We start from the raw sequence: 27,486 nt of genomic DNA on the forward strand, positions 1-27,486 counted from the left end.
TCATGAGATTTGGAAAATCTTACTGTTGATGGCCTATAAACCAATAATTTGTTTTTATAATGGGAAGTACTCTGGTCAGCTCTATATGTTCATTGCAAATACAGACAATTCAGAGGGCTACAGGTATAAAGTGAAAATCCTCCATCATTCCTTCACCAAAGATAAACACTGTTTTAACAATTTGGCGTCTTTCCTTCCAGACTACCAATAAATAATAAATATATGATTAACACAAAAAGGGTAACATGCAGACTCTTAAAACTTTTTTTACTTACTATATCAGGCATCCATATAGCTTTCTGAATCAATATATACTACAATTCTTTATTTTTTTAAAAAAAGTTACAATACGGTGAGATATTAGGGTGATAACCCCGTCTAAAACCGTCCTTGATGCAGACATATTTGGAATTAACCACCCCCCACCGTCCCCCTTTTCCCCGGGCTCCCGCGGACTCCAGGCTCAAAGTGCTAAAGTTTCATTTTTCACACACAAGTTTCTCTTATTTTACTCGCACACATCGAGCGTTCGCGTCTCATGTGGCTCCTCCACAGCTGGCAACCCGGCCCCAGGCTGGAAGAAGGGCCTTAGACTCCATACCGAGAGTCACGAAGCGCCGTCCAGGGCCTAGCAGCTTACCAGGTCCAAGTCCTCCCCAGACTCCTCTCCAGGTCGCGGGCCGGTGACCTCTCCTCCCACAGCTCACCAGATCCCCGCCGTTATCCACGCCCCAGAACTCCTGGCCCCGCCCCACCCGGAACCCGCGCGGCCAGCCCTGTTCCTGGCTCCTCCCACCGGGCCAGTCTCCTTCAACCAGGAATCGCGCCGTCTTCCTCCCTGGGAACTTACGCCACTCACCCAGCCCGAATCCGCCCACTTTGCCCTGGCTCCACCCTCGCGAAAATGTGCTGCATGCGTCCCGCCCACAGAGCAACCTTGGGCCCGCCCCACCAGCCCTTAGCTCCACCCACCGCAACTTGACCCGCCCCCCCAGGACGGGCGCGGGGAAACTGCACGGCCCGCTCCGCCCAGGCTCCGCCTACCCATCCCGGGCTCCGCCTACCCATCCCAGGCTCCACCGCTCGGGAACTGCACAGCAGCCCCAGGCTCCGCCTACTCTGCTCGGAGAGCGGACTGCTTTCGCCCGTTCCTTCCTTGAAGCCCACCCGCGGGGCTGGTCCTGTTGGTCCGCCTCAGGCCCGTGCCCTGGTCCGAGCCACCATGGAGAGGAATGTCTCCGCTGCCGCAGCGGCCCAGTACCATCCGGCCAGCCCCCCGCGGGACGCCTGTGTCTACAACAGCTGCTACTGGTGAGGGGGCGCGGGCGCAGCCCCCAGCATCTCCCAAGCTCGCCCTGCCGCGTTGTCGCAGCAAGGCCCCGCCCCTCCCGGCCCCGTCCCGGGGTGCTCTGGGTCCCGACTGGCGGGTTTTCTGGTTTGGCGGGAGGAGGGAGCGGGAGTGATAGCCCTCGTCTCCAGAGCAGAACGTGGTCATTTGGATGGGGGTGGGGCAGGGCAGATTTCACCGGGAATGGGAGGGTAGGCGGCGCATTATTTCTGCTCGGCGCTTTTCGTTTGGACATTTCTCAGCAGATTTCAGTGCCTGGGGTGGGTCAGAAGGGCAATTGGAGGCGGAGGGTGCAACGCAGAGACCCTTTTGGAAATTACTCTGCTGAAACCTGTGTGGTTGCACACTGATGTGAAGGTCGTTTTAATTTTGGAAGATAATGCAGGCACAGAGATTTCGCAATAACTCCCAGGGTCATCCAGTTAATAGCAGTCCGTTATCCAGTTTAGACCCTCGTGTACCAAAAACCATGATCTTAACCATCATGTTGTCATTATAATAATCGTTATACTTACATAGCACTTGCTGTATGCCGAGCATTGTGCTGAGTGGTTTATGTATGAATTCATTAAAGTCCCACAATTACTCTGGGAAGTAGGTACCAGTGTAATCCCCATTTTAAAGATGAGAACACCAAAGTAACTTGTCCAAGGCCGCATAGCTTGTGAGTGAAGGAATGGAGATTTATACGTAGTTTGGCTCTGGACTCCACACATTGTGCCCCTGTCCCAGGCCACCTCTGTGGCTGAATCACCACTCCTACCTTGGTCCTTTTTACTCCCCCACCTGTCCTTCCCTTCTTCCCGGTTTCAGCCCCTGCACAATTGTGAAACCTTAGTGCCATCTAAAACTACCTTTCCCTCCTTCAGCTGGTCACCAAACCAGTGCCGCTAAGATATTAACAATTTGTTCAGCTCTGACTGCATGTCAGGCCGAGAGCCACATTCTTTCATCCATGCCTAGAACATAGATCTATTTATTATTATTTTCCTAAGTTTTTAAATGAAAATGATGAGCCACAGCTGGGCAGAGAGGCCTGTTAGGAACAGGCCCCAACAGTTAGCCATGGAGGATCTGGCCTATGGCTGAAGGAAGTAAAATAATCTATTTAAGAGACATGTTCATCTCCTACCATTCTTCCACCAAATTGCTCCACTCCAAGCCTGTTGTTTGCCCAAGAAGACATATCTAGCAAGTGGTAGTCCTGAAACTGGAAGCTCTGTAGTGCTGGAGTCCATGCTTAACTACTGCACTTTGTTCCTGCCCTGCTTCTCACCTAAGTCCTATTAGTTCTTGTCTCTAAGACCCATTCATTGGATTCTTAAAGAACATATTGTTGGTAAAGTGGTATTTGAACAGACATCTGAAGGAAAAGAGGGCGGGGGCTTCATGGATGTTGGTGGGACATCATCATTCCAGGCAGGGGCAAAGGCTCTGAGAAGGAAGTATGACATGATTATTCTAGGAATGACAAGAAGGCTGGAACAGTTGGAGTGGAGCATTTTGGTGAAATAATGGTAGGAGATGAACGTCTCTTCAACAGATTATCTTTTCTTTCCTTCAGCCATAGGCCAGACCCTCCTTAGCTAACTGTTGGGGGCCTGTTCCTAACTGGCCTCTCTGCCCAGATATTCCCTATCCTATCAGGTCTTTAACTTTAGTTGGTTTCACACTGCTCAAGGCCATTCTGAATTTGAATATGCTGGAAAATCACCTGGGGCTTGTAAAACATGGAGCTCTTAAGGTCCCACCCCAGAGTTTGGATGTATGAGCAGCACAGTAGAGGAATCAGTCCAATCTGATCACAATTCAAGGAAAACGGGCATAGACAATAAAGTCTACCTCCTGAGCATAGCAGGCCCTCGAAGATCTGGTCACTGGCTGTTCCTCCAACCTCATTTTGAACCTGCCTTCTCTGCTCTGCTGTAGGGTTTCTCAATCTTGGGTCCATTGATAGATATCTTGAGCATGTTCATTCTGTGGCTGCTGTCCTGTGTAATGTAGGATGTGTAGCAGCATCCCTGCCCTATACTCATTAGAATCCTGTAGTATCCTCTCCCAGTTTGTGACCACCAAAAATGTCTCTAGACATTGCCAAATGTCCCCTGGGGAGCCAGTTGTCTCTGATTGAGAACCAGTGCTTTACCCTGTCTGAACACATCGGGTGGGAACACCTCACTGTCTTTGCTTTTCTAACTTGAAATAAATTCCACCTGTACTTCTGTTAGCTTCTGTCAGATTTTACTTATCTTTTAAGACCCAGCTTAATGATAACAGTAGTGGCCAGTATTTGTGTGGCACTGTTTGGTTTGTAGACCATTTTTCCTTTCTGCATACTTCTCTGACTAAGCCCATCACCAGTAATCCTTGCAGAATATTGGCCTCAATGTTGCTTTGTTAGCTTTTCTGCTGCCAAAATAATCAACTGACAGGTTGAGAAATTATCATCGTTCTCCACTTTTTCTAAACCAGTTAAATGGGTGCCAAGACTCATATCAGATCCGGTGCTCATTCTGTTCCAGTGTTTCCAAGTAAAAAAGGCCCTATGTTTTATTAACATCAAAAGTTTCATGAGAGCCTCTCATGATATTAATTGTACTCTTGAAAGAAAAAGGACATAGACAGGGACTACAAATTCTGTATCTCTTATGTTTAAATTTGTTTTTCTGTTTAACATTCATACATATTTGAAAAATATAGGCTAAATATGTCCAAGCCACATGTGTATTCAGCCTACCAATAGTGCTCATGGTACATACAGATTCATGAGATGTTTGCATTAATTCTATGCCCATCCTTGGGATGAGGTGAAGGGGAGCAAACGAGAATAAATAACTGACCTGCCCCTTCTTCATCTTCCTTTATCCCTTAAAACTAGTAATTTCCTCTTTTGTGCTTTCTTTATGCACCTTTTATGGCGTTGGACGCTTATTTATTTATGGATCTGTATGTCTGCTTTCATTGTCTATAAACTCTGATTTATCATATCTTCCAAGTGCTTAGCATAGTGTTTTGTACGTCATAGGCTCTTGAAGATATTTGTGGTCAACTTTCCAAATTGTCTATAGGCAAGACAGACAGATGTCTTCTCAAAACTTGGTCTTAGAACATCCAGGTTTAAGAAATGTTAGATACTACACGTTATATGTCCTATTGAAACAGTACATTTTTGTTGCTTCATAGTACATATCCTGTGGAAGTAGTTAGTAGCAATCTCCTGTTGTTACCTCTACCACTACTTTTTCCATAGGTTGCTTAGGTATTAAGAGAAAAACAAAATCATGGGAGAAAAATACAGAAGCTCAACTTGGTGCTTTAAGCCTAGTCATATGGAACATTGAGGCAGGTAGATAAGGGCAAGACTTGTGAATTGAAAGTGTTTATTCCCATAAAATGGTGACAGCCCTCAGTGCCATTTGTGCCTTGCTTCATATTCGGGTAGCGTGGCGTAGGTGGCTGGAAATTAGGCTTTGACAGATTGAGTCACGTGTGTGAGCAGAGTGTTGGTGTAGCTCATTTTCAGCAAAGATACTGTGTGGCTCACGAGAAAAAGAAACCCAGGGGCTGAGCTGTGAGTTCTGCCAGTAGTGACTGTGCTTGTCTGTGCGGGAGTGTGACTGTGACCACCCGTGTGGCTTGGTTTGATGTACGAGGCATTGCTGTACTTAGCAGTTCTGATCACTGCTTCAAATAGCTAAAGGCCTCTCATATAGAAGGGAGATTTATCTGGGGTGGAGGTATAGAAAGATGGATTTCAATTCAGTATGAGAAAGAACTTTCTGAAAGTCAGGACTTCTTCAGTACCAGAAGGACTTGGGGAGCCATATTCACAGGGCCTTCCTCCAAAAGAATTCCTGGATATATCACATAACTGTCCTTTCCACTCAGGATCCCCCTACCCCACATACCCACCCTGTCCCATTCCTTAGGGGAGCAGGAAGCCAGTGTTACAAGATGTATTGAGTATTTATAATGTGATTATATCCGTTTTACAGATGAGGAAGGCAGACACTCAGAGAGGTGAGGATGTTCAAAGCTTCTTACTTTTTAAATGGCTGAGTTGGATTTCCAGCTGTATTTCAAATCCTTGAACCCCAAGCTTATACACTATTGGATTTTTTTTTTTTTTAATCCTCATTCGAGGACATTTTTCCATTTTTTGTTCAGATAGAGTGGGAAGGACAGAGAGAGAGAGAGAGAGAGAGAGAGAGAGAGAGAGAAACATTGATGCAAAAGGGACCTATCGAGTGGCTGCCTCCTACACAACCCAACCAGGGCCGGAGACAAACTGCAACCAAGGTATGTGCCCTTAGGGGGAACCGAACCCGGGTATCTCTGGACCGCAGGCCGATACTCTAACTGCTGAGCCAAACCAGCCAGGGCGACTTTTTTTATTTTATTTATTTTTTATTTGTTTTTATTTTTAGAGAGGAAGGGAGAGAGTGTGAGAGAAACAATGACTTTTTGTTCCACTTGTTTATGCATTCATTGGTTACTTCTTGTGTGTGCCCAGACTGGAGATTGAACTCACAATCTTGGTGTACTGGGACAACGCTCTAACCAACTGAGCTACTCGGCCAGGGCTTGTAGAATATTGACATAGCATTATCAGTTATAAAATGCCTCTATATACAAGCACTGCTGGGGGAGGTAATGAGCTCTGTGTCTGCAGAGGGGTCTACACACAGTATAGACTGGATAACAGCTTGTTGGGGTTGTTTAGAGGAAGTTCAAATGTTAGCAACTTGTTTGATGAGATGGTGTTTAAGGTCTCTTCCAACTGTTTTATGTCATCATCAGTCTTTTGTTCAGATTTGAAAAACACAGTGTTCTTGCTTAATTATACTGATTAAACAGTTATTTTATTTCAGTGAAGAAAATATTTGGAAGCTCTGTGAATACATCAAAAATCACGACCAGTATCCATTAGAAGAATGTTACGCTGTCTTCATATCTAATGAGAGGAAAATGGTAAGTTGGTGAGTGACTGCAGAAAGGAAACAAGAAAGTTAGGATATTAGAAGCTAAATGTAGAGTGGGTTTAATACTATTTTAAAATGTGCTTTATAAAATACAGCAACATTTTAAAGTTTGTTTTTGGATGATATTTTTTTTTCCTTTCAAGGTATGGTTGAGTTAGGAGAGCTTAGTCCCTCACTCATAGATAGGGAAATATGTGATGGTATGTTCACACAGATTACATCCCTTTTCTTTAGGAGTTTAAATAGAACTACAGTCAACAAATATGAAGTATTAAAAAAAGTAAGCCTTTCATATTTTGTAAAGCATGCTTGCAAGGATCACCTCATTTGATCCTAATGGGAACCCTGTGAAATAGGCAAGTTTCAGACAGCTGTCTCCATTTTATAGATGAGGAAATGGAGACTCAGGGAGGTTTCATGAATAATTAAGTGGGAAAGCAAGACTTGAACCTGCTAGGCCTTCGATTAGTTTGGGTCTCTTTATCCTCTCCAAAGACCATCATATAAGTAATTTTTGCTTTTTTATTTTTTTTAAATCCCCACTTGAGGATATTTCCATTGATTTTAAGATGGGGGAGGGAGAGAGAGAAACATTAATGTGAGAGAGACACATCGACTGGTTGCTTCCTGCACCACCCCAACTAGGGCCGGGGATCAAACTGCAACTGAGGTACGTGCCCTTGACGGGAATCAAACCCATGACTCTTTGGTCCAGGGGCCAGTGCTCTAACTGCTGAGCCAAACCGAACAGGGCACTTTTTCATTTTTTTTTTTAATCCTCACCCGAGGATATTTTTACACCTATCTTCAGACAGAGTAGGAGAAGAAGAGAGAGAGAGAGAGAGAGAGAGAGAAACATTGATGTGAGAGAGACACATCAGTTGGTTGCCACCTGCACGACCCCAACTGGGGCTGGGGATGAACTGCAATGGAAGTATGTGCCCTTGGCTGGAATCCAGCCGGGAACCCCCTGGACCGCAGGCCGACGCTCTAACCGCTGAGCCAAACTGGCCAGGGCTGCTTTTCTATTTTTAAGGACACTTAGAAGTGTTTAGATTTCTTACCCATTCATTCTTTCACCTTGATTGTTGGTTGCTTAGAAATATTTTATTCTTCATATATGTATTGCTTTGAAGAATTTAGTAGTGGTTTCACTGAAACCATGGCTTATGGGATTTATTGTTTTTGTAGATACCTATCTGGAAACAGCAGGCAAGATCTGGAGATGGACCTGTGATCTGGGTAAGATGGTTAACACAGAGAGCCTCTGATGTATTGTTAGTACTTTGTGATCCCTGAGTGGTCTTTATGTTTTGTAGAGCAGAAATGATAGGGCAGTAGAGAAAGGCTGTACTAATCATAACTTGACTTTTGAGAATAGATGTTATTTGGCCTAAGGTGGAAGTACTTACGGGCATGTTTATTTTAATTTGAAATTATTACAGGAATGATTTTAAATGGTCTGTGTGGCAGATATATTTGTGATCTCCCAGACCCTTATCCTTTTAGCACTGGAAAGAACTTTAGCAATATCTAGTTCAGCTGCACATGAGAATTATTTGGAGACTGTGTTAAAAATACTGTACAGTTTACTAATTTAGTTGATCTAGAGAAGGGTTCAGAAATTAGTGTTTTTAGCAAACCCTTGAGTGAACATGACTGGCATTGGAACAACACGTATCTACTCCAACCCCTTCATTTTTTTAGGTGAAGAAACGAGCCCAGAAAGGCAAAGCGTGTAGGTCAAGGACATCTAGCTGATCAGTGACAGAACTGGGTCTCAGTCCTGAGTCCTTTCCAGTACACATCTGTGTGTCATCTTAACCTGGCCCCCTGAAGAACAGAATTTTTTTTTCTTTTTTAGAGAGAGAGGGAAAGGGAGAGGGAGAGAGATAGAAACATCTATGAGAGAGAACATTGATTGGCCACCTCCTACATGCCCCCCACTAGGGATTGGGCCCACATCCTGGGCATGTGCCCTGACTGGGAATTGAACTGGCGACCTCTTGGTGCGTGGGTTGATGCTCAACCACTGAGCGACACTGGCCAGGTCAGAATTGTTTATACTAGTAAACATGAAGATAAAGTAAAAGAAAAACTCTATTCATGATAATGTAACAAACATCTCGTTTCTGATGCTTATTTAAAATTAAGATACCATTTGAATTGGCTTCATTGATTTAGTTCGCATATATTCATTGGGTACCTATTACATGCCAGGCACAAAATAGGCTAAAATCCTTGGCTTCACGGATCTCATGTTCTCCCTTCTTTCACCGGCAGATGATGTGCTGCTCTGATGGTAAACCCTGCCAGACCCAGCAGTGTTGGGTTAGGAGCACAGGCTTAGAGTCAGGCACCCAGAGGTTAAGCCCCAGTCTCCCATTGATGGGCTATGTGAGCTGGATGTGTTATTTACCCTCTTTTTCCAATGTCCTCTCTGGCCAGGGGGATTGTGAGGCTTAAATGAGGTAATGCACAAAGCATTATCCAGGAATCCATTATGGTGTCTGATACTGGTGCTCATGAAGTGTTAGCTATTGTCGTTAGCAACACTGCATAAACACTGTTGCAGACTATCCATAAGCCCTAGAAGTCATCTTCATTGCTGAACCACTCAGCTGATTTTTGAGTCATGGTCTTGCTTCCCATCTTAGGGAAACACAGGGCAAGGATGCGTGGTCATGTCCCCCTTTTTAAAAAAATTTACTAAAAAAAATTCTTTAAAGGCATTTACATACACAATCTCATTAGTTCTCCCCTTGCACTCTGAGGTAGGTGCTACAGTTACCTCCATTTTATAAAAGAGAAAACTGAGGCTGGTAAGTGGAAGGGCTGAGGTTTGAATAGTCCACCCAACTTCAGAATGCCTTACCTGCAGGTTCCCTGGCCTCCTTCATTCTTTCTCATTCTCGCTCCTGCAACAATTGACTTGTGTTTCCCACTCACTTTTCTGGGAACCCCTTGAGGGTGAGGAGCTGCCTTTCTCACCTTTGTGCCTGCATTTCAGCAGCACAGTTTCCCACAAATAATAGTGTGTACTGCAAAACAGCTGCAACGTGAGTTAGAAGATGTGAAGAGAGAAGCAGATTTTGGATAAGGCAGAGGCTGCCTCTGGCAGGGGACGGGAGAAGATAAAAAAAACGAAAGCAGACGTAGGGGGAAGAAAGCATTTGAGTCGGAGCTTGAGTGATGGATATGGAGAGCACGGTGGAGAAGGTTGCTGCAGATGGAGGGGAATAAGATGAACGAGCCCAGAGGAAGGCAAGTGGACTGTTACAGGGGAAACTGCTCTTCGTTTATATCTGGAGGGTCGGATGCATTAAGGGGAGTACAGGGAATCAGCATCCATTTCTGATGCTATTTCTGCTTTACTAAGCTAGAATCGGAGCCAGAGGAAGCACTTTAGGCTCTGGTGATACAACATCTCTAGTCTCAGTGAATTAGTTATCTTTCCCACCTCCCAGGGTCAAATGAAATAACATTTGAGAGAGTGCTTTATAAGTTCTGAAGTACTAGAAACGTGAGAGGATATTATGAATGTTACAGTAATGTGACTGAACTTTTTATCTCGTGTTCTGTGACAGCATTTTTGTTCTGAGGAACTCGGAGCACCGGATTGCCCTCATGTCCCTTGATAACCACCCTGACCTCCCTTCAGGCAGTGCTTCGTGTCTGGGAGTGAGAGTGAGAATTCACATACACACGGACCAAGCTGTGTGCACAAAGCTGTCTTTATTCCTTAATGGTTACAGATGAAGTTTTAGCTGATTAGAAAAAACCCAAAACCAACATTTTTCTTTCTTTTAACTATAAATATAGTATAAAACAAGAAATTAAAGTCCTTCTTCCCCTTTCCACGCTAACCTCAAGCAGTTCCCTTTGTGAAGAGTTTGGAGGATATTCTTGCAGACTTTGTCCTCTGTATTTATATGTGTGCATACGTACTTCTGAATGCACATGTGTGTCTTTATATACATGTACCTTTTAAAAATAATAATTCTGCAATTTGCTTCTTCCATCCAGCTATTTAACATAGACATTTTCCTGTTTTCCACATACATTTACCAAATTATTTTATTAATTTACTTTTGTTACAGATGTTTCTCCTTTTCCCCCCATTGACATCTTCTTCCCTACCCCTCCCCCAGACACCCTTCCAGCATTGTTGTCTATGTTCATTGGTTACGCATACATGCAAATAAATTATTTGGTTTGTCTCTTCCCTACCCCCGTCCCCCTCTTCTGAGGTTTGTCAGTCTGTACCCTACTTCTACGTTTCTGGGTCTATTATGTTCATTATATTCCACAAATAAGTGAGATCAAGTGATATTTGTCTTTCTCTGATTGGCTTATTTCACTTAGCATAATATTCTCCAGGTCTCTCCATGTCATCTCAACGGGTAAGAGATTTTTCTTCCTTACAGCTGCATAGTTTCCATTGTGTGTATGTACTACAACTTTTTTTATCCACTCATTTATTGAAGGATACTTGCGCTGTTTCCAGATCTTAGCAATTGTAAATAGTGCTGCTATCAACATATGGGTACATATATTCTTCTCCTTCTGGTACCCTTATTATGCGAATGTTGTTACATTTTATATTGTCCCAAAGCCCCTGTAAACTGTTTTTTAATTCATTTGCTGCTCTATTTGGGTGTTTTTTTCCTGCCATATCTTCAAACTCACTGATTCGGTCTTCAACTTCTAACCTGCTATTGAATACTTCCAAGGTATTTTTAATATCAACTATGTCATTCTTCATTTCCACTTGATCTTTATTCACAGCTTCTACCTCTTTCATTATGCTGGTGTAGTTCTCATTAAGTTGCTTGCAATTCTTACTAAGTTGTTTGAGAACCCTTAAAACCTTTGCTTTGAATTCTTTATCTGACAAATTGCTTGCCTCCATCTTATGTAGTTCCTTTTTAGTGATTCCTCCTTTTCTTTCATTTGGGGGTTGTTTTTTTGTGTCACCATTTTGTTAGTCTGGTAGTTGGGGTCCAGGTGAGGCATGTTGGGCCACTTAGGCAGGTCGGTGTGTATCAGATAAGACTGCTATGGCTCCCAGTTTTGATGTGTTGGCCTTCTTGTAGGACCCACTGGAGTTGTCTTCTTTATTTTCTGTGCTGGGTGCTCTAGGGTAGACCCTTGTGTAGGTTATGTGGGCTCTCCTGTTGAATTTGGGTTTTGATTGCTGTTACCTGTTTGTGGGTGGGCTCAGTCCTTGGTTGTTAACTATGAATCTCAACCCTGGCCCTGTTGACCCTGTCATGCCAGCTGTTATAGAGGTGTTGACAGAACAAAATAAAGCAATCAGACCAAAGCATAAAGAACCCCCCAGAATATCTGTCTCAATAATAATAGAAGCGACCACTTCAACAAAAAGATTAAAAGACAGACATACATACTCACACCCACACGAAGAACAATAGGAGGTGCAAGAGCAAAAGAATTAGAAGAGGGAGAAAGAAAAAAATAAAAGTAAAGAAGGCAATGCACAACCAGACTAAATAAAAAACCTGAAAAAAAAAAACACATCAGCTTGAACAATGATACAAGCCCCGGGCTCAGCAATAGGATTAAAAGACAAACTGAAAACCCACATGCTCCCACCCACACCCACGCAATGAACAATACTAGAAGGCATGAGATGGAACGAATTAAAAGGGGTGGTGGAATAAAAGGATATATGAAAGTAAAGAAGACAAGGCAATAGCAGACCAAACCAAAGGGCACCTTTAACAAATATCAGCATCTACAGTGGTAGAAGCATCCGCTTCAATGAAAAGCTTAAAAGACAAGCAAACAACCAGAAAACACACACACACATGTACACAAATAGAATACTAGAAAGCATGGGACCAAAAGTGTTAGGAGAAGGGAGGAAGAAACAAAAATAAGAATATGAAAGCAAAGAAGGCAGAGACCAGAAATAGGGTAAGTATGAAAAATAAAAGGTAGAAAATAATAACTGAAGTAATAATTTTAGAAGGTAGTAATGCTATCTTGGACAAAATATAGAATAGGAAAGTAGAAAATGGAAAATGAAAAAAGGAGAAAAAACAATTGGATTAATAACAACAACAACAAAAAACCCACATATCAAAATCACCACCACAACAATAACAGAAAAAAATACCTTGGATGTACCCTTTATGGAGCTCGCTGGGTTTTTCTCCGCTGTAGTGGGATCTGGCCCCTTGGATGTGGATCCCTGTCCTCTTGGGCAGTTCTCTGGTATAGGCCATTGTGAATCACTGTGCCTGCCTGGTCCTTGGCATCCTGGCTGGAGCCCTTCAGGGCATGGTCCCGGGTAGCCCTATGTGCTGGGCTTCACTAGCCCAGAGGCTGAGTCACCTTTAGGGCTAGCCACGTGTATGTATTTGTTCTGGGCTGCTTTTCCTTTCCCCAGTGGGCTTTGCGGGGTATCAGGTCCAGTCAAGGTAGTTTACTCAGATTTGTGTTGATGATGATGACTAAAGTTTGCAGGAAAGGCAGGCAGTCTCTTTTCCTTCCAATGCCTCAGTTCTCCTTGGGTTGCTGGTGCCTCACCCCAAGCAGGTGAGAATAGAAAAAAACAAAACAAAACAGGGTAATGAAAAGAAAGAAAGAAAAAAAAAAATGCCCAGCATAGCTCTTTAATTTTTCAGCAAGGCCAGCTTGCGCTGCTCGGGGCTACTACCCAGGCTCCCACCTGGTCAGATGTTCGAATCCCCAACACATCAGTCTCTGCCACTGATTTCCTGCCCTACTCCCTATGCTGTTCCGCAGGGTAGGGGTTCTACTTAGGCTCCCTCCTATTCTGATGTCTGATTTCCCAGCGCACCAGGCACTGCCACTGGGGTGCCAATCTTCTGCTCCGAGAGCCATTCCGTGGGTAGGGGGAGGGGCACCCCCTCACTTGAGGTGGAGAGGAACAGAGCTCTTTCCCCAGGCACAGTGTGTGTTCCCCCTCCCTTCTCTGTTGCTCTCCCTTGGGGATCTCTATGTGGTGCTGAATCCCCCCTTTCCCAGGGAGCTGGAGCTGCACTGCTTCACCTTCCCTCTGTCTTCCAAGCTGTGCTGTGGTACAGAGCTGCGTGAGTTCGCTCACCTGCTTCTCCATCTCCTCCTCTCCTTGACCTCCTTGCTCACAGTATTTCCAGTCAGCTATTTTCAGATGGTTTTTCAAGGTAAATCCTCTACAGTTTAGCCTCAGGTCTAGTCCTATGTTTGGAGCAAGCAGACAGGACTTCTTTAGGCTTTAGCCATCTTCCCCGCTCTGCCTCATCACAATCCCAAATTCTTTTTAACAGCTGCATAGTATTCCATCATATGGCTGCATCATGGTTTATTAACCATACCCCTCTTTGGTTGTTTCTGAATTTCCACTATTATAAACAGTGCTGCAGAAATTACACACACACACACACACACATTTGGTCTGTTTTCAGGATTTTGTATTTATTTTATTTTCCAATCATAAAGAGAGCTGTATTTATCTTGTATCTATTTTTGATGCTGTATACTCATTGTATATCATATAGCCTTGGAATTCACCATGATAAATAACTTGATTAACTTCAGCAACTTTTACTTCTAGGATTACCATGTTGTCTTGCTTCATGTTTCAAGTGGAGGACAGAGCTTCATTTATGATCTCGACACTGTCCTGCCATTTCCCTGTCCCTTTGACGCTTATGTGGAAGACGCCTTTAAGTCTGATGAGGACATCCATCCACAGTTTAGAAGGTGAGGACATTCAGGAGGAGCTTTCCTGCTTTCTGAAGTGAGACCTTGACAATTATATAGAGCTGTTTTGTTTGATTTTGCATTTGTTTTGTAAAGATAACTTTCCTTGGCATCACCATTGAGTTGATATTTGAGAATGATGTGCTACGCAGAAGATTCAAAATGTTTTCAAGTTTTGTTTTGTTTTTTAATCCTCATCCAGGTCATTTTTACATTTTTGTTCAGGTAAAGTGGGAGGGAGAGAGAGAGAAACATCGACGTGAAAGGGACACATCGAGTGGCTGCCTCCCGCACAACCCAACCAGGGCCGGGGACAAACTGCAACCGAGGTACGTGCCCTTAGCGGGAACCGAACCCGGGACTCTGGACCGCAGGCCAACGCTCTAACCGCTGAGCCAAACTGGCCAGGGCTGTTTTCAAGTTTTTTTTTTTTTTTATCCTCATCCGAGGACATTTTTCCATTTTTTGTACAGACAGAGTGGGAGGGAGAGAGAGGAAGAGAGAGAGAGGGAAACATCGATGTGAAAGGAACACATCGAGTGGCTGCCACCCGCACGACCAACCAGGGCCGGGGACAAACTGCAACCGAGGTACGTGCCCTTAGCGGGAACCGAACCCGGGTCTCTCCGGACCGCAGGCCGACGCTCCAACCGCTGAGCCAAACCGGCCAGGGCTGTTTTCAAGTTTTAAAGGTTGTTCATTGTATAAAAGGTTGGCAGTCTTTTAAAAATTTGTGTGATGAGATCTCCAGTAGTTTTAAGGATTTCTCTCATACTCTTGCTTTTTTGTGTGTGTGGTATGGGAATGGGATACCTTATGATGACAAAGTTGAGACGGCTGTCATGGCAGCACCTGAAAATAATGCCTTTTGCCCTTGGTTCACAATTGAGTAAATAATAGCAGCAGGATATATTTCATGCTTTTGTAGTTCTACAGTTCATCTGATCATTTCTCATGGCTTCCTTAATAGGTAATAATAAACTGCACACATATTTGCCTATCACAAATAGTACAAAAATGCCTGCATAGTTTTGTGCATGTCACAGAAAGTGAGTCTGTGTAGAAATTAAGTTAGAATTTCAACTGTGATACCTCCCTGAGATAAACGAGTGCCTATTTACCTGCAGGAAATTTAGAGTTATCCGTGCAGATTCTTATTTGAAGAACTTTGCTTCTGACCGATCTCACATGAAAGATTCCAGTGGGAACTGGAGAGAGCCTCCTCCATCATATCCCTGCATTCAAACTGGAGGTGAGCCAAAGATGCTTCCCTAGAGGGGTTTCCAGTCCCTGTGCAGATCAGCACTTTTTCTTAACAGGGCAAAGATTGCGTTGTTCTTTGTGCAAACCCCTGAGTGGTAAGGAGGTAAGAGGAACTGTAGTTCTATGTATTTATTTATTTATTTTATTTTATTATTTTGTGTTTTTTGATACGTGCTCCTAGCAGAAACCGAACCCGGGGCTCTCTGGTCTGCAGGCCGATGCTCCAACCACTGAGCCAAACCAGCCAGGGCAGTTCTGTGTATTTATTACATTCAGAAATTGAGGCACAAGGAGCAGGACCGGAAAGCATAAGAAGTCATGGGAGAGGAAAGTTGTTAAGGAGAGACTGCAACACTTGCTAGAGTATTGGATGTACTGGCTGCTGGGACATCGGTCTTTAGGAGAGCTGCGTGTTTGTGTCATTTAACAGTGGGACTTGTAGCACCTTGCTGTGGTAGGGTTTCATGTTGTGAAAAAATTACCAGTGCATCCTCGTGATGTACGAAATGTCATTTCCCTGGCACTAGAATAAAGTCTGCATTAGGAGGAGGTGCGAGCTAGCAGGTTTTATTGTACCACTCATCTCATTTATGTGCTTTTAGGCATCAGTCCAGTTCATAATTTCTTGAGGTTTGAGTAGATGAAGGGCTCTTCACCTTATTATTATTATTTGGCATTCACATGAGTTGAAACATTATTTATGGTTGAAAGTAATTTACAGCATTGTCATTTATTGGTGAGATCATCCCATCCCATGGCTGATGCTGTGTGTGTGTAAGTGCGAAAGTGCTCTGTAAGCTGTGCAGCAGCCAGAAAAATGGGGCAGAAGTATTCAGAGTTCAGCAAGGAAGAAGGTAAGAATATATTTGGCATATCTGAAGGGAGTGAACTAAAAGAGGATTCAAACTCTTATTTTTGAGGCTCTCTGAAAAGCTCTCATAATTTAAAAAATGTATATTGGAATTGCTTTTTGGTCCACTAGCCTGCTTCCTGGGCTCAGTGTTAGCTTAGGGTCAGCTCCGTGGTTAGAAGGCTTCACGGGTCTACCTTTTAGTCTTGGACAACCTGCTGTAGGTGGTGTGGTCTGGGACAACGTGTCTTGGTAGCTTCTCATCTCATAGATGTGAGCACTAACTCAGAGCCTTCTGCATAGTAGACGTTCAGTAAACACCACCTCATCAGCCCTGATACTCTTTGAGTCATTCCTTTGGGCTTGATGACTGCTAACCTGTAATAAGTGCTGTTTTGTGTCAGGTTTTGTGCCAGCCCCTTTACATACTAATTTAATTTACTTTTCACTACAACTCAGCGAGTCACACTTTATTTTCAACATTGGACAGATGCGTAAACTGCAGTGCAGGAAGCTGGAGCATTTTGCCTAAGGTGCATGGCTAGAAAGTAGCAGGGTCAGCACACTGTGCTTGAGGAGGGATTTTTATGGGGCAGTGGTGGGGGGTTGTCTTTTTTTGTTGCATATGTCATTAGTTCATTAGGGGCTTCCTGAACCTGAGATTGAAACTAAAAGGAATCTGCTCTGCAGTGTGGGGTGAACACATTGGTTTCTCATGCAATAATTTAACCACATTATAATGTTCTCTTATGTAGTAAATTGATTACGTCAAGCCTTGTATTTATTACAGGAATATATCCAATGATAAGATAAGTGGGAATCACTTTTAGCTAATTAGTTTTGTTTTATTTTTTTAAAAAGTTAAAAAAAGGCTCAAGGAAGTATCAAACCTTAAATTAATGCGTGTTTTAGATATTTTAATATAAACTTTACTTGATTCCTTACATTTAGTTACGGGATTGACTCTTACGACTTAAAATTTAGTATATTCAATACATTGTGCATTGTGAAAGCCTATACATTTAATGATTTTGGTGGACATGTGTCTGCAGGACCACTCTTTGCCTGTTAGCATTTTATATATATATATATATATATATATATTTTAAAAAATTATAAAAATGTTTTTTTCTTTATTGATTTTAGAGAGAGGAAGGGAGAGGGTGAGACAGATAGAAATAGCGATGAGAGGGAACATCGGTTGACCACCTCTTGCATGCCTCCCACTGGGGATTTGGCCCACAACCTGGGCATATGCTCTGACCAGGAATCAAACTGATGACCTCTTAGTGCATGGATTGATGCTCAAACACTGAGCCACACTGACCGGGCTGTATTTAATGTATTTTAAAGAAAGGAACTCTTTTCCTGATAAGATGGAAGCTGAGATTTACAGTATTATATATAGTCTTGCCATAAGGACTTAGTTCCAACACTAGCTACTAATGACTTAGTTTTTAAGGACATTTCCCAAGTCTTGGGCTGAATATAGAATGCACTAATTTGTTGTCTTCTCTTTCTAAGCCCTTTGCTGCCTCTGGTCCACATATACCTCTCACCTTCTTGCTGTCAGGGATATTATAGTAACACTGGCTAATTGGAGCTGAGCTCGAGGACTGGTGTTATGTAAACAAATTCTAGAGGGCTCATGGGAGATTATGGGTAAAATCTTATTTGTTGCACACACATTGATCTTTTAACAATTTAAAAATTTTCATTTTGTTTTTATACATTGATCTTTTTAAGTAAGAATACCTGAAGATAGTAATCATTTTTTATTGAATTATATTTAAAAGTCCTAGAAAACAAATACCATTCTATTTCAGAAATTGAGGTTTCCATTAACAATTCATTAAAAATTTTAGCTGACCTACTTACTGATTTATATGGAGTGTGGCATCTGTCCCAGGTAGACGAGAGCCTGTGCCCCATCTCTCCTCGGAGGTTCCTGTCTTTCCTTTATTTCAGGTAACTTGGACATCCTGCATCCCCAGCTCTCTGATGACTTCAACAAAACTTCTGCTTCTGCTGATTATCTAGCTGTTGTTGTTGTAGGGATGGTGTTTTTAAATATATAGGTTCCTTTTCCAACTCTCTTTTTTGTTTTCTTGTAATTTATTTGTTGAAGAAACTGAGTCTGGGAGAAACCATCTGGATTTTCCTAATTGTATCTCTTTTTTGTCCTCTGAATTTCCTGTAAGTTGGCAGTTTGGTTATTCATGCATTTAAAAAACAAACAAACATGTTTTTAATTGATTTTAGACAGAGAGGAAGGTAGAGGGAGAGAGAGGTAGAAACATCGATGAGAGAGAAACATCAACATCAATCAGCTGCCTCCTGCACGCCCCCTACTGGGGATCGAACTTGAAACCTAGCATGTACCCTGACTAGGAATCGAACCGGGACTTCTCAGTCCATGGGACGTGCTCAGGCCACTGAGCCACACTGGTCGAGCTATTCATGCATTTTTAAATTTCACTTTCAACTTGAAGTTAAAAAAAAAAACAAAAAAAAGAAGAAAAAAACAAATTTCACTTTCAGCTTCAAATAATTTTAGATTTCTAGAGAATTTGCAAAAATCAGACAAAATTCCTATATACACTTTACTCAGATTCTGATTTTCTGAGTAAACCATAGTGTAATTATTCAAACCAAGAAAATTATACAATTAACACAAAAATATTGACATAATACTATTAACTATTAGACTTGACTTAAATTTTGCACGTTTTTCCACTAATTTTTTTTTTTTTTTTCTGACCCAGGGTATTACGTTTAGTTGTCATGTCTCCTTGGTCTCCTTCAGTCTGTGACAAGTTCTTTTTTTTACAACTTATAAACTTTTGAGGAGCACTGGTCAGTTATTTTGTAAAGTATCCCTCAGTTTGGGTTTGTATGATATTTTGTCATGATTAGATCAAGGTTACACATGTGCAACAAGAATACAATAGCAGCGATATTAAACCCTTATCCGTGTGAATACTTCCCCCTACTTCTGGGTGGTTTTATTGCTGTTAAATCAAAATTGTGCTTTCAGTGGATATTTCTTTCATGCATCTTTTTTTAGATTCCAAAATGAACCTGAATGATTTTATCAGTATGGATCCTGAGGTAGGGTGGGGAGCTGTTTACTCCCTGTCTGAATTTGTACATCGTTTTGGCAGTCAAAACTACTGAACTTGACTTCTGGATGTAGAACCCTGGAGGAATGCTGGGACATGAACAGTAAACTTCATGGTACATTTGGTTTGGAATTGTGTTTTCCTCTTTTAATTCAATTCTTTTGAAACATGATTGAACAAAAAATAAAAACTTTGTTTGTTTTTTTGATGTCAGGTTGGAACTTGATGTAGTATATATTTGCCAAGATAGTCCTGTGGCTCATTTGTTAAAACATGTGATGACTTATGCCAGTAATTGCTTTTGTTGTGATAGACGTGTGGACTTTGTGTCTGTTCTGGATGTTTTGTTTTTCTCCAGTTACACTGTAAGCTCCTAGAGGGCAGGGCTGTGGCTCATTGCTCAGTGAATCCAGTGCCCATAAAAGGGGGCCATGAGATGTTTGCTAGTGTTGGTGTTGCTGCCTGAAGAGGGCTGATAATGTGTGCTGAATCAGCAAGAAGTATTAGTCTTTTTGGACTATTAAATTCTTTAAAGATTGCAGCCCTCTTCGGCTTGAGTGTTATTTGGCCTATTTGTGTATGTTTTTTTTTATCCTCACCCCAGGACATTTTTCCACTTTTGTTCAGATAGAGTGGAAGGGAGAGAGAAGAGAGAGAGAGAAACATCTACATGAAAGGGACACATCAAGTGGCTGCCTCCCGCACGACCCCAGCCAGGGCCGGGGACGAATTACAACTGAGGTACATGCCCTTGACTGGAATTGAACCCGCCACTCATTGGTCTGTGGGCCAACGCTTTAACCACTGAGCAAAACTGTCCAGGGCTGTTTTTTGTTTTTTAAATAAAATTTATTTAAAATTAATTTTGTTTTGTTTGCCCTGGCCTGTTTGGCTTAACGGTTGGAGCCTGCAGACCAATGAGTCACAGATATGATTCTGGTCAAGGGCATGTTCCCCAGTTGTGGTTTGGTCCCTGGGCTCCAGGGGTGGTGCAGGAGGCAACTAATCAATGTGTCTCTCTCACATCGATGTTTCTCTCCCTCTCTCTCTCCCCCTCCCACTCTATCTGAAGATAAATGGAAAAATATCCTTGGGTGAGGATTTAAAAAAATAAAATAAATAAAAATTAATTTTGTTTTGAAAATTTTGTGCCACTTTTGATGAGGATACCTAAGAATATCTCAATCATTGCTTTAAAATACATTTATCAGTCTTTCTCCTTGAAGATGTGTTGAAAATTTGGCTTTACTCTTATAATTCCAAATAAAAGATGTTTGGCATTAAACTAGCATATAGCAGTAGTTCTCATTCATGTCTTCATGATTCTACTGTAAAAAATGAGCAATTTCTGTCCTGCCAGTGTGGCTCAGCATCAACGGTTGAGCATCCACCCATGCACCAAGAGGTCGCCAGGTCCATTCCTGGTCAGGACACATGCCCAGGTTGTGGACCCGATCCGCAGTGGGGAGCATGTAGGAGGTGGCCAATCTATGTTCTCTCTTATTGATATTTCTATCTCACTTTCCCTCTTACTTCTTCTCTCTCTAAAATCAATAAAGCAAAAAAAATTTTTTTTTAAAAAAGAGCAATTTCTTATAGCTAGGATGTCTAGGCTTTTAGTCTTAGATGAGTTTTCTGCTTATTACGAAACTTTAATATAACTTTCCTGTCTTGTGCTGTGGAGGGACAACTGAAGTCATTTATTCAAGGATCAACCAAGGAAGTAGCATGTATCCAAATGTCTCCATTTGGTTCAGCTGACTTGGAAGATAAGTGAATGAATTTTTGTAAGAGGAATACAAATATAGTCTATTAAGTTATATTATAATTTAGAGCTAAATATAAACCTCAAACTTGGATATTGTGTTGACCTTCAGATGGTGATTGAAAAAGTATGTGGCTAAAATGGAGAAGACACATTTTGGCAGGCTGCACCATGGAAATACTTTGTCCTGAGTGAAATGTTGTAGAGGAGCCAAAGGACAGTAGTCTGATTTACAAATTGCATTTTTAGGTTTTCTGTTTTGCTAAAGTATAAGCAGGTTTTCTATCTGGTATTCAAAATTATGGCTAGTGCAGGCAAATCAGACAGTGTGTGTGTGTCAGTTTGATTGGCTCAGCCACCTTGACTTGAAATTGAAAAACCCCGTCTTCTCACCAGGGTAGGGAGCAAGGTTTATTGCTTTAAGCCTGTTAAATATCCAGGGGCCGTAGTCTTGACTTGTTAGAAGCAATAGAGAACATTTATTGTTTTTTCTGCCTAGCACTCCTACAGTGCTCTTTGGGGAACCCCTGTTTGCACATTTCATACAGTCCTGGTGGCCCACAGGTAAAGGCATATAGCCTAAGCTGGGCCAGGCTTGGACGCCAGCCCTGGCCAGGTCTAAGAAGGACCCGTTACAGTGTCCTCTGGATTTGCTGTGTTGAGTTCAGAGAGAGACATTCTTTCTCTGTCCGGATTGCTAAGCTAGGGGCCTGGGAGTGTGGGATCTGTGGGCATCTTGCTGCCACAGGACAAGGGCCTGCCTGCAGAGAGACCCCGCAGCGCTGAGAGGACCACAGCTCCTGGGACATTTCTGAGGGCCCGGATGTCTCTGTGTTTCAAGCCAGCTCCAGCTTGCAGACCTACCAGTTATGTCAACCACTGATTTCTTTTGCTCTTCAGCCCGTGTGCAATGGATCACTGTCAGTTTGAACCGAAAGGCGGGTTGGTCCCCTTACAAGATTTTTCTTCAGAGTTGTTTATTTTTACCAGGCTTAGGAAGTGTTACTTTTGTCTTTCTGTACTTTATTTTTCTCTGAGGTCAGATTTGCTTCTCTTTCTATTCAACATGTGTGAGAGAACTGAATAAATACTGTCTGGAAAGAGGAACTTTCAAGAAAAACAGGGGGCTAAACTAGAACTTGTAAGTTGACTATGAAAATAAGAGAAATGAGCTATCTCTGAGAATCTGCCATACCGTGGAGCAGGGATGCAAATACAGTAACATAAAGTGATTCCCAGGTCCGCAGGACTGACTATTCCTGATGGAAGGTATTGCCATGCCTTTTAAGAAAGATTATGTCTTTCAGAAGAGGAATTGATTGGCATTGGAAATAATGACCAATTCTTTTGTAAATGTGGTTTTTCTCAGTTTAATTTTAAATTTATTACTTAAAAAATAGATAGTACATGCACAGTGTACAAATTCAAAATGTATAAAAGGGTATATGGTGAAAAGTAAACTTCCCTCCACTCTGTCCTTCATTTTCTGACTTCCCTACCCAGAAATAGCTTCTGTTTTGAGTTTCATCTAGGTCCTCTCAGGAGTTTTTTATGCCCATGTAAGCATATTTGTATTATGCATTAAATTCTGTTGTTTTTCTCTCCCCACAAAGGTAACATTCTAAACAGCTCTCCTGCATTTTACTTTTTAAAGTTGATATATTTGGGTATTTTTCTAATCAGTACATGTTGAACTTCCTCATTCTTTGTAAAGGTTACATGTATTCTGTGGTATGCATAGTTCATCATTTAACAGTCCTTTACAAGTTGTTTTTAGTCTTCTGGTATGGCGTGAAATGCTTCAAGGAATATTTTTGTCCTGTGTCTTTATAACAATTTCTGAGATATATTTTGAAAGTGTAGACTGCTAGTTGTCCCACCAAATCCATTCTTGTTTTTTTGTTTTTTGTTTTTCCTATTAAAGGGGATAGCAGATATTTTCTATAAAGGGCCAAATAGTAAATGTTTTAGGCTTTGCAGGCCTTAAGGGCTCTGTCATGACTGTTCAACTCTACCTTAGTAGCAGGTAAAGTCACCGTAGACAGTATGAAAATGAGTGGGTGTGGCTGTGCTCCAGTAAATCTTTGTTTACAAAACCAGGGGGCTTGAGGAGTTGACCCCTGGGCTATAATATGCTGTCCTTGTTCTAGAGTAAAATAATGATACTGGTCTGCAGTGGCTGTGCCAGGGACCACGTTTTCCAGTCTCCTTTGTAGTTAGGTGTGGCCATGTGACCAGGTTCTCATCATTGAATTGTAAGGGGAAAGATGTGGCCACTTACAGGGCTGACTTCTGAAACATTGCCTACCTACTCCACACCTTTTTCCTGTTTTCCACTGGATGGAATGGTGATGACTAGAATGGCCCCGGAAGTTATCCTCTGAAGATAGAAGTGCCACCATCAGCCTGGATTCCTGAATGACCCTGTGGAGCTGAGTTGCATAGCTGCCTGAAAAGTATGGTGTGGAACTTAAGAGGCAAAAGTGTGTGTGTGTGTGTGTGTGTGTGTGTGTGTGTGTGTGTGTGTATTTTTTTTTTAAATCCTTATCCAAGGATATTTTTCCATTTATCATCAGACAGAGTGGGAGGGAGGGAAGGAGAGAGAGAGAGAGAAATACCAATCCGAGAGAGAGACATCAACTGGCCACTTCTGCATGACCCTGACTAGGGGCAGGGACGAACCTCAACTGAGGTACATGCCCTTGACCAGAATTGACCCCGCAACTCATTGGTCTACAGGCAGACACTCTAACCACTGAGCCAAACCAGCAGGGCCAAAGTGTATTTTTTTAAGAAATATTTTTTTTTTATTGACTTCCTAGAGAGGAAGGGAGAGGGAGAGAGAAACATAGATGAGAGAGAACATTCGTTGGCTGTCTCCTGCACACCCCCATTGGGGATTGGGCCTGCAACCTGGGCATGTACCCCGACCAGAATCGAACCGGCAACCTCCTGGTGCATGGGACAATGCTCAACCAACTGAGCCACTCCAGCCAGGGCAAAAGTGTATTTTTTTTTAAGTCACAGAATTTTTGATGATTCTTGATCCAGCAGTTCAGCCTTCCCTCTCTAAATAATACAGTGCTCATCCAAACAGTTGTGACGGTATTTTGACTGGGCCGGAAATAAGACTTTGTGATGTACCACGCAGAGTTAGATTCTCTGTGCACTCATGTGAGCCTCCCCCTAAATGTCCCACGATGTTTCTGAAATCATCATCCTTTAGAGAATGTTCAGGAACCCCAAAAAGAGATGTCTGTCTATATCTCATTTTGCATGAGGTTCAGGAGCCTTGTGGGAAAGAAGTCAAATGAACCTTGTCCTCATCTAGGGTTTAGACACATCAAGTCCTGTCTGATGGACCAGGGTTCTTCAAAGTCATCTTCGCTAGATAAGAGAAAAATAGGTTCCCTAGAGAACATGACACGAGTGAAGAAGACATCTGACCAAGTGGATCAGATTGGACGATGAGGGCTGGAGATGAGGCCTCCCTGGTGGTAGGTACCGTATGAGGTGTGCCTCCTCATTGCTTCCCCTTCATGCACTGCACCCTTGACCTCACTCCTACACCCTCTTGAAAGCCCTGTCTTCTGGGAATGAAAGGGAAGAACTGTGTCACTAGGGGCCCAGCATGGCCCTAGGAGAACCTTGGTCTGGGGCAGTATGAGAACAGTAATCAGTGGTCTGACACAGGTTGGAATTTTGGTGGTTGAGTGGTTGGGTCAGAGCAGTGGAGCAGAAGCATGGGAATGTCTGTAGGCTATGGCTCTGATTCTCCATTCTCAAAATCTCCATTCATTAGGACTTTGCAATAGAAAATGACCTAGCATAGGGGTCACACACTAGCGGGGGCTTGAGTACATTCAGCCTTTAATAGTAAGCACACTTGATGATTTGCAGACATTCTTGGTGGAGAATGCTTATTTAAAAAGCTGGACTTGCCCTGGCCAGTTTGGCTCAGCAGTTGGAGCGTCAGCCCGCAGTCCAGAGAGACCCGGGGTTCAGTTCCCGCTAAGGGCAGGTACCTTAGTTGCAATTTGTCCCTGGCCTCGGATGGGGTCGTGTGAGTGCAGCCAGTCAATGTGTCTCTTTCACATTGATGTTTCTCTCTCTCTCCCTCTCTTCTGCTATATCTGAAGATAAATCCATAAATGTCATTGGGTGAGGATTAAAAAAAAAAAATAGCTGGACTTTGTGTTGGTGAATGTGTGCTTAAATCATCAAGATTTGGGATTACGCCCTGGCTGGTTTTGCTCAGTGGTTAGAGCATCTGCCTGTGGTCCAGTGAAACCAGGGTTCGGTTCCCGCTAAGGGCACGTACCTCAGTTGCAGTTTGTCCCCAGCCCTGGTTGGTCGTGCGGGTGGCAGCCACTCAATGTGTCCCTTTCATGTCGATGTTTCTCTCTCTCTTTCTTCCTCTCTCTCCCTCCCACTCTATCTGAACAAAAAATGGAAAAATGTCCTCGGGTGAGGATAAAAAAAAAAGAAAAAGATTTGGGATTACTATAAATGTGGCAGGCTTGCACTCACTGGTGGCTGGAAGCCTGGGACATACCAGATACATGCAGTTCAGGGAAGAGGAAGTCATGGTCATTTGCCTTGAATAAATTTTGGAGAACAGAGAAGTTACAGGGAAGCAGGTTCCATCCATCCATCCATCTCTTCATCTATGTACGTACTAGCGTCTAGTACATGCCCAGCCTTTGTAAAGCTAGGTCGTGATGAATGAGACAGAACTAAAAGAAAACAGATGTAGAGTGGTCGGGTTCCAGGGACAGAGCTGCCACTTTACTCTCATTAGCAAGTAAAGCAGAGCCAAGCACGGTTCCTGTGCTGGCGCCTCAGCAGCGAGGAAAACAAACCCCTTGCACTCCTAAAGCTCACGTTTTGGCGGAGAAGACAGACAACGGACATATACTGTGTGTGGAAGGATGGTTGCCCTCTTCTTGTTTTATCCTCACCCAAGGACATTTTTGCATCTATCTTCAGATAGAGCAGGAGGGAGAGAGAGAGAAATATCGATGTGAGAGAGACGTAGACTGGCTGCCACCCACACGACCCAACCGGGGCTGGGGACAAACTGCAGCTGAGGTACATGCCCTTAGCGGGAACCAAACCTGAGTCTCTCTGGACCGCAGGCCAACGCTCTAACTGCTGAGCCAAACCGGCCAGGGCGATGGTTGCCCTGTGAGTTAGGAACGATGTGGGTGGAACAGTTTTGGAGAGGAAGATCAGGAGTTTTATTCTGAACATGTTAAATTTGAGAAGCCACCTAGATGTCTAAGGAGTTGCCAAATAAAAGGAGAAGGATTTGGGAAAGGTTCGGGCTGGGAATATGAAATAGCGAGATATCAGTTCATGGGTGGTATCTGAAGGCACCGCACTGTGAGGTCACTGAGGAATGAGCGCAGATGGAGAAGAGGTCTGAGGACCGAGCCCCGGCAGCTCTTACATTGAGGGGTCAGGAGATGAGAAGGCACCAGCAGGATGGCCAGGGAGGCCGGAGGAGAAACAAGGAAAGCCCGGAGGAGAAAGTGTTTCCAGAGGGGGAGAGGCATCAGCATGTTAAGTGGTGCTGATCAGTTGAGTAAGCTGAGGACTGCATGACCATGGTCTTTGGCAGTGTCTGCAGAGGTCTTTAGAGCAATTTCATCGGAGAGAGGAATGAAGTCCTACGTGAAATGGCCGAAGAGAGAATGGGCAAAAGGAAACAGTGGTGTGGTAAAAGGAGCAGAGAAGTGACACAGTACTGCAGGGGCACGGGGGTCAAGGGAGACTTGTATGTGTCTGGCCCTCGTGCAACTCTTCCTTTATGATGAACAAGTTAACCATTTCTACCCCTCCAAGAGGACTGCTAGAGACATCAAAGACCTGTCCTCCAGATCCACTGTTCTTATGCGGACAAATCCTGCTCAGTTCTTGCTCTGGGGTACCCCTTTTGATAGACCCATCGTTGGTTTAAACATTCAGTATAACATGGAGGACAGCTGGGTACCCCGCAGAGATATTTCATCCAGATCGTGGAAAAGCCGTAGGCTCCGCCCTAATAGGCCCCTCCTTTTTTCCTGTCCCCTTCTCACCTTGCAGTGTTTTCCTCACAAAGTAGCCAGAGTGATCTTTAAAAATATATATATAAATCAGATCACCTCACTCCTCTGCTTTATTTATTTATTTATTTATTTATTTGGTGCGTGGAACCCGGGACTCTGGTCCGCTGGCCGACGCTCCAACCGCTGAGCCAAACCGGCCAGGGCCCACTCCTCTGCTTTAAAACAACCACCACCACTTTACAGTGGCTTCAACATGTCCTTAAGATAAAATCCACTGTTCTTACCCTGGCCCGTGAGGCCTTCGTGGCCTGGAGGGTGGCTGCCTCTGATTCCAGCCCTACCACTCCCAGCCCACTTCCTGTCCTGCCTTCC

The 27,486-nt window shown here is 43.2% G+C and overlaps 1 protein-coding gene across 5 annotated transcripts in view; it reads left to right on the forward strand.

Moving 5' to 3' along the window:
* Nucleotides 1–27,486, forward strand: part of NTAQ1 (N-terminal glutamine amidase 1) — a 42,292-nt gene that overhangs the window by 3,567 nt on the left and 11,239 nt on the right. The window contains exons 1-6 of one of the 5 annotated variants that reach the window (XM_036264113.1): nucleotides 1,189–1,311; nucleotides 6,220–6,319; nucleotides 7,522–7,572; nucleotides 13,916–14,064; nucleotides 15,192–15,316; nucleotides 23,424–23,497. In XM_036264113.1, the coding sequence (XP_036120006.1) occupies nucleotides 1,223–1,311; nucleotides 6,220–6,319; nucleotides 7,522–7,572; nucleotides 13,916–14,064; nucleotides 15,192–15,316; nucleotides 23,424–23,482 (573 nt within the window). In that variant the 5' untranslated portion in view covers nucleotides 1,189–1,222 and the 3' untranslated portion in view covers nucleotides 23,483–23,497. Of the gene's footprint in view, nucleotides 1–1,188; nucleotides 1,312–5,347; nucleotides 5,369–6,219; nucleotides 6,320–7,521; nucleotides 7,573–13,915; nucleotides 14,065–15,191; nucleotides 15,317–19,244; nucleotides 19,918–23,423; nucleotides 23,498–27,486 lie in introns of those variants that run through there. The other 4 variants (XM_036264112.1, XM_036264116.1, XM_036264115.1 and 1 more) reach the window with 4 other exon arrangements.

Source organism: Molossus molossus, unplaced genomic scaffold (genome assembly GCF_014108415.1).
Source record: "Molossus molossus isolate mMolMol1 unplaced genomic scaffold, mMolMol1.p scaffold_m16_p_16, whole genome shotgun sequence".
NCBI lineage: Eukaryota > Metazoa > Chordata > Mammalia > Chiroptera > Molossidae > Molossus > Molossus molossus.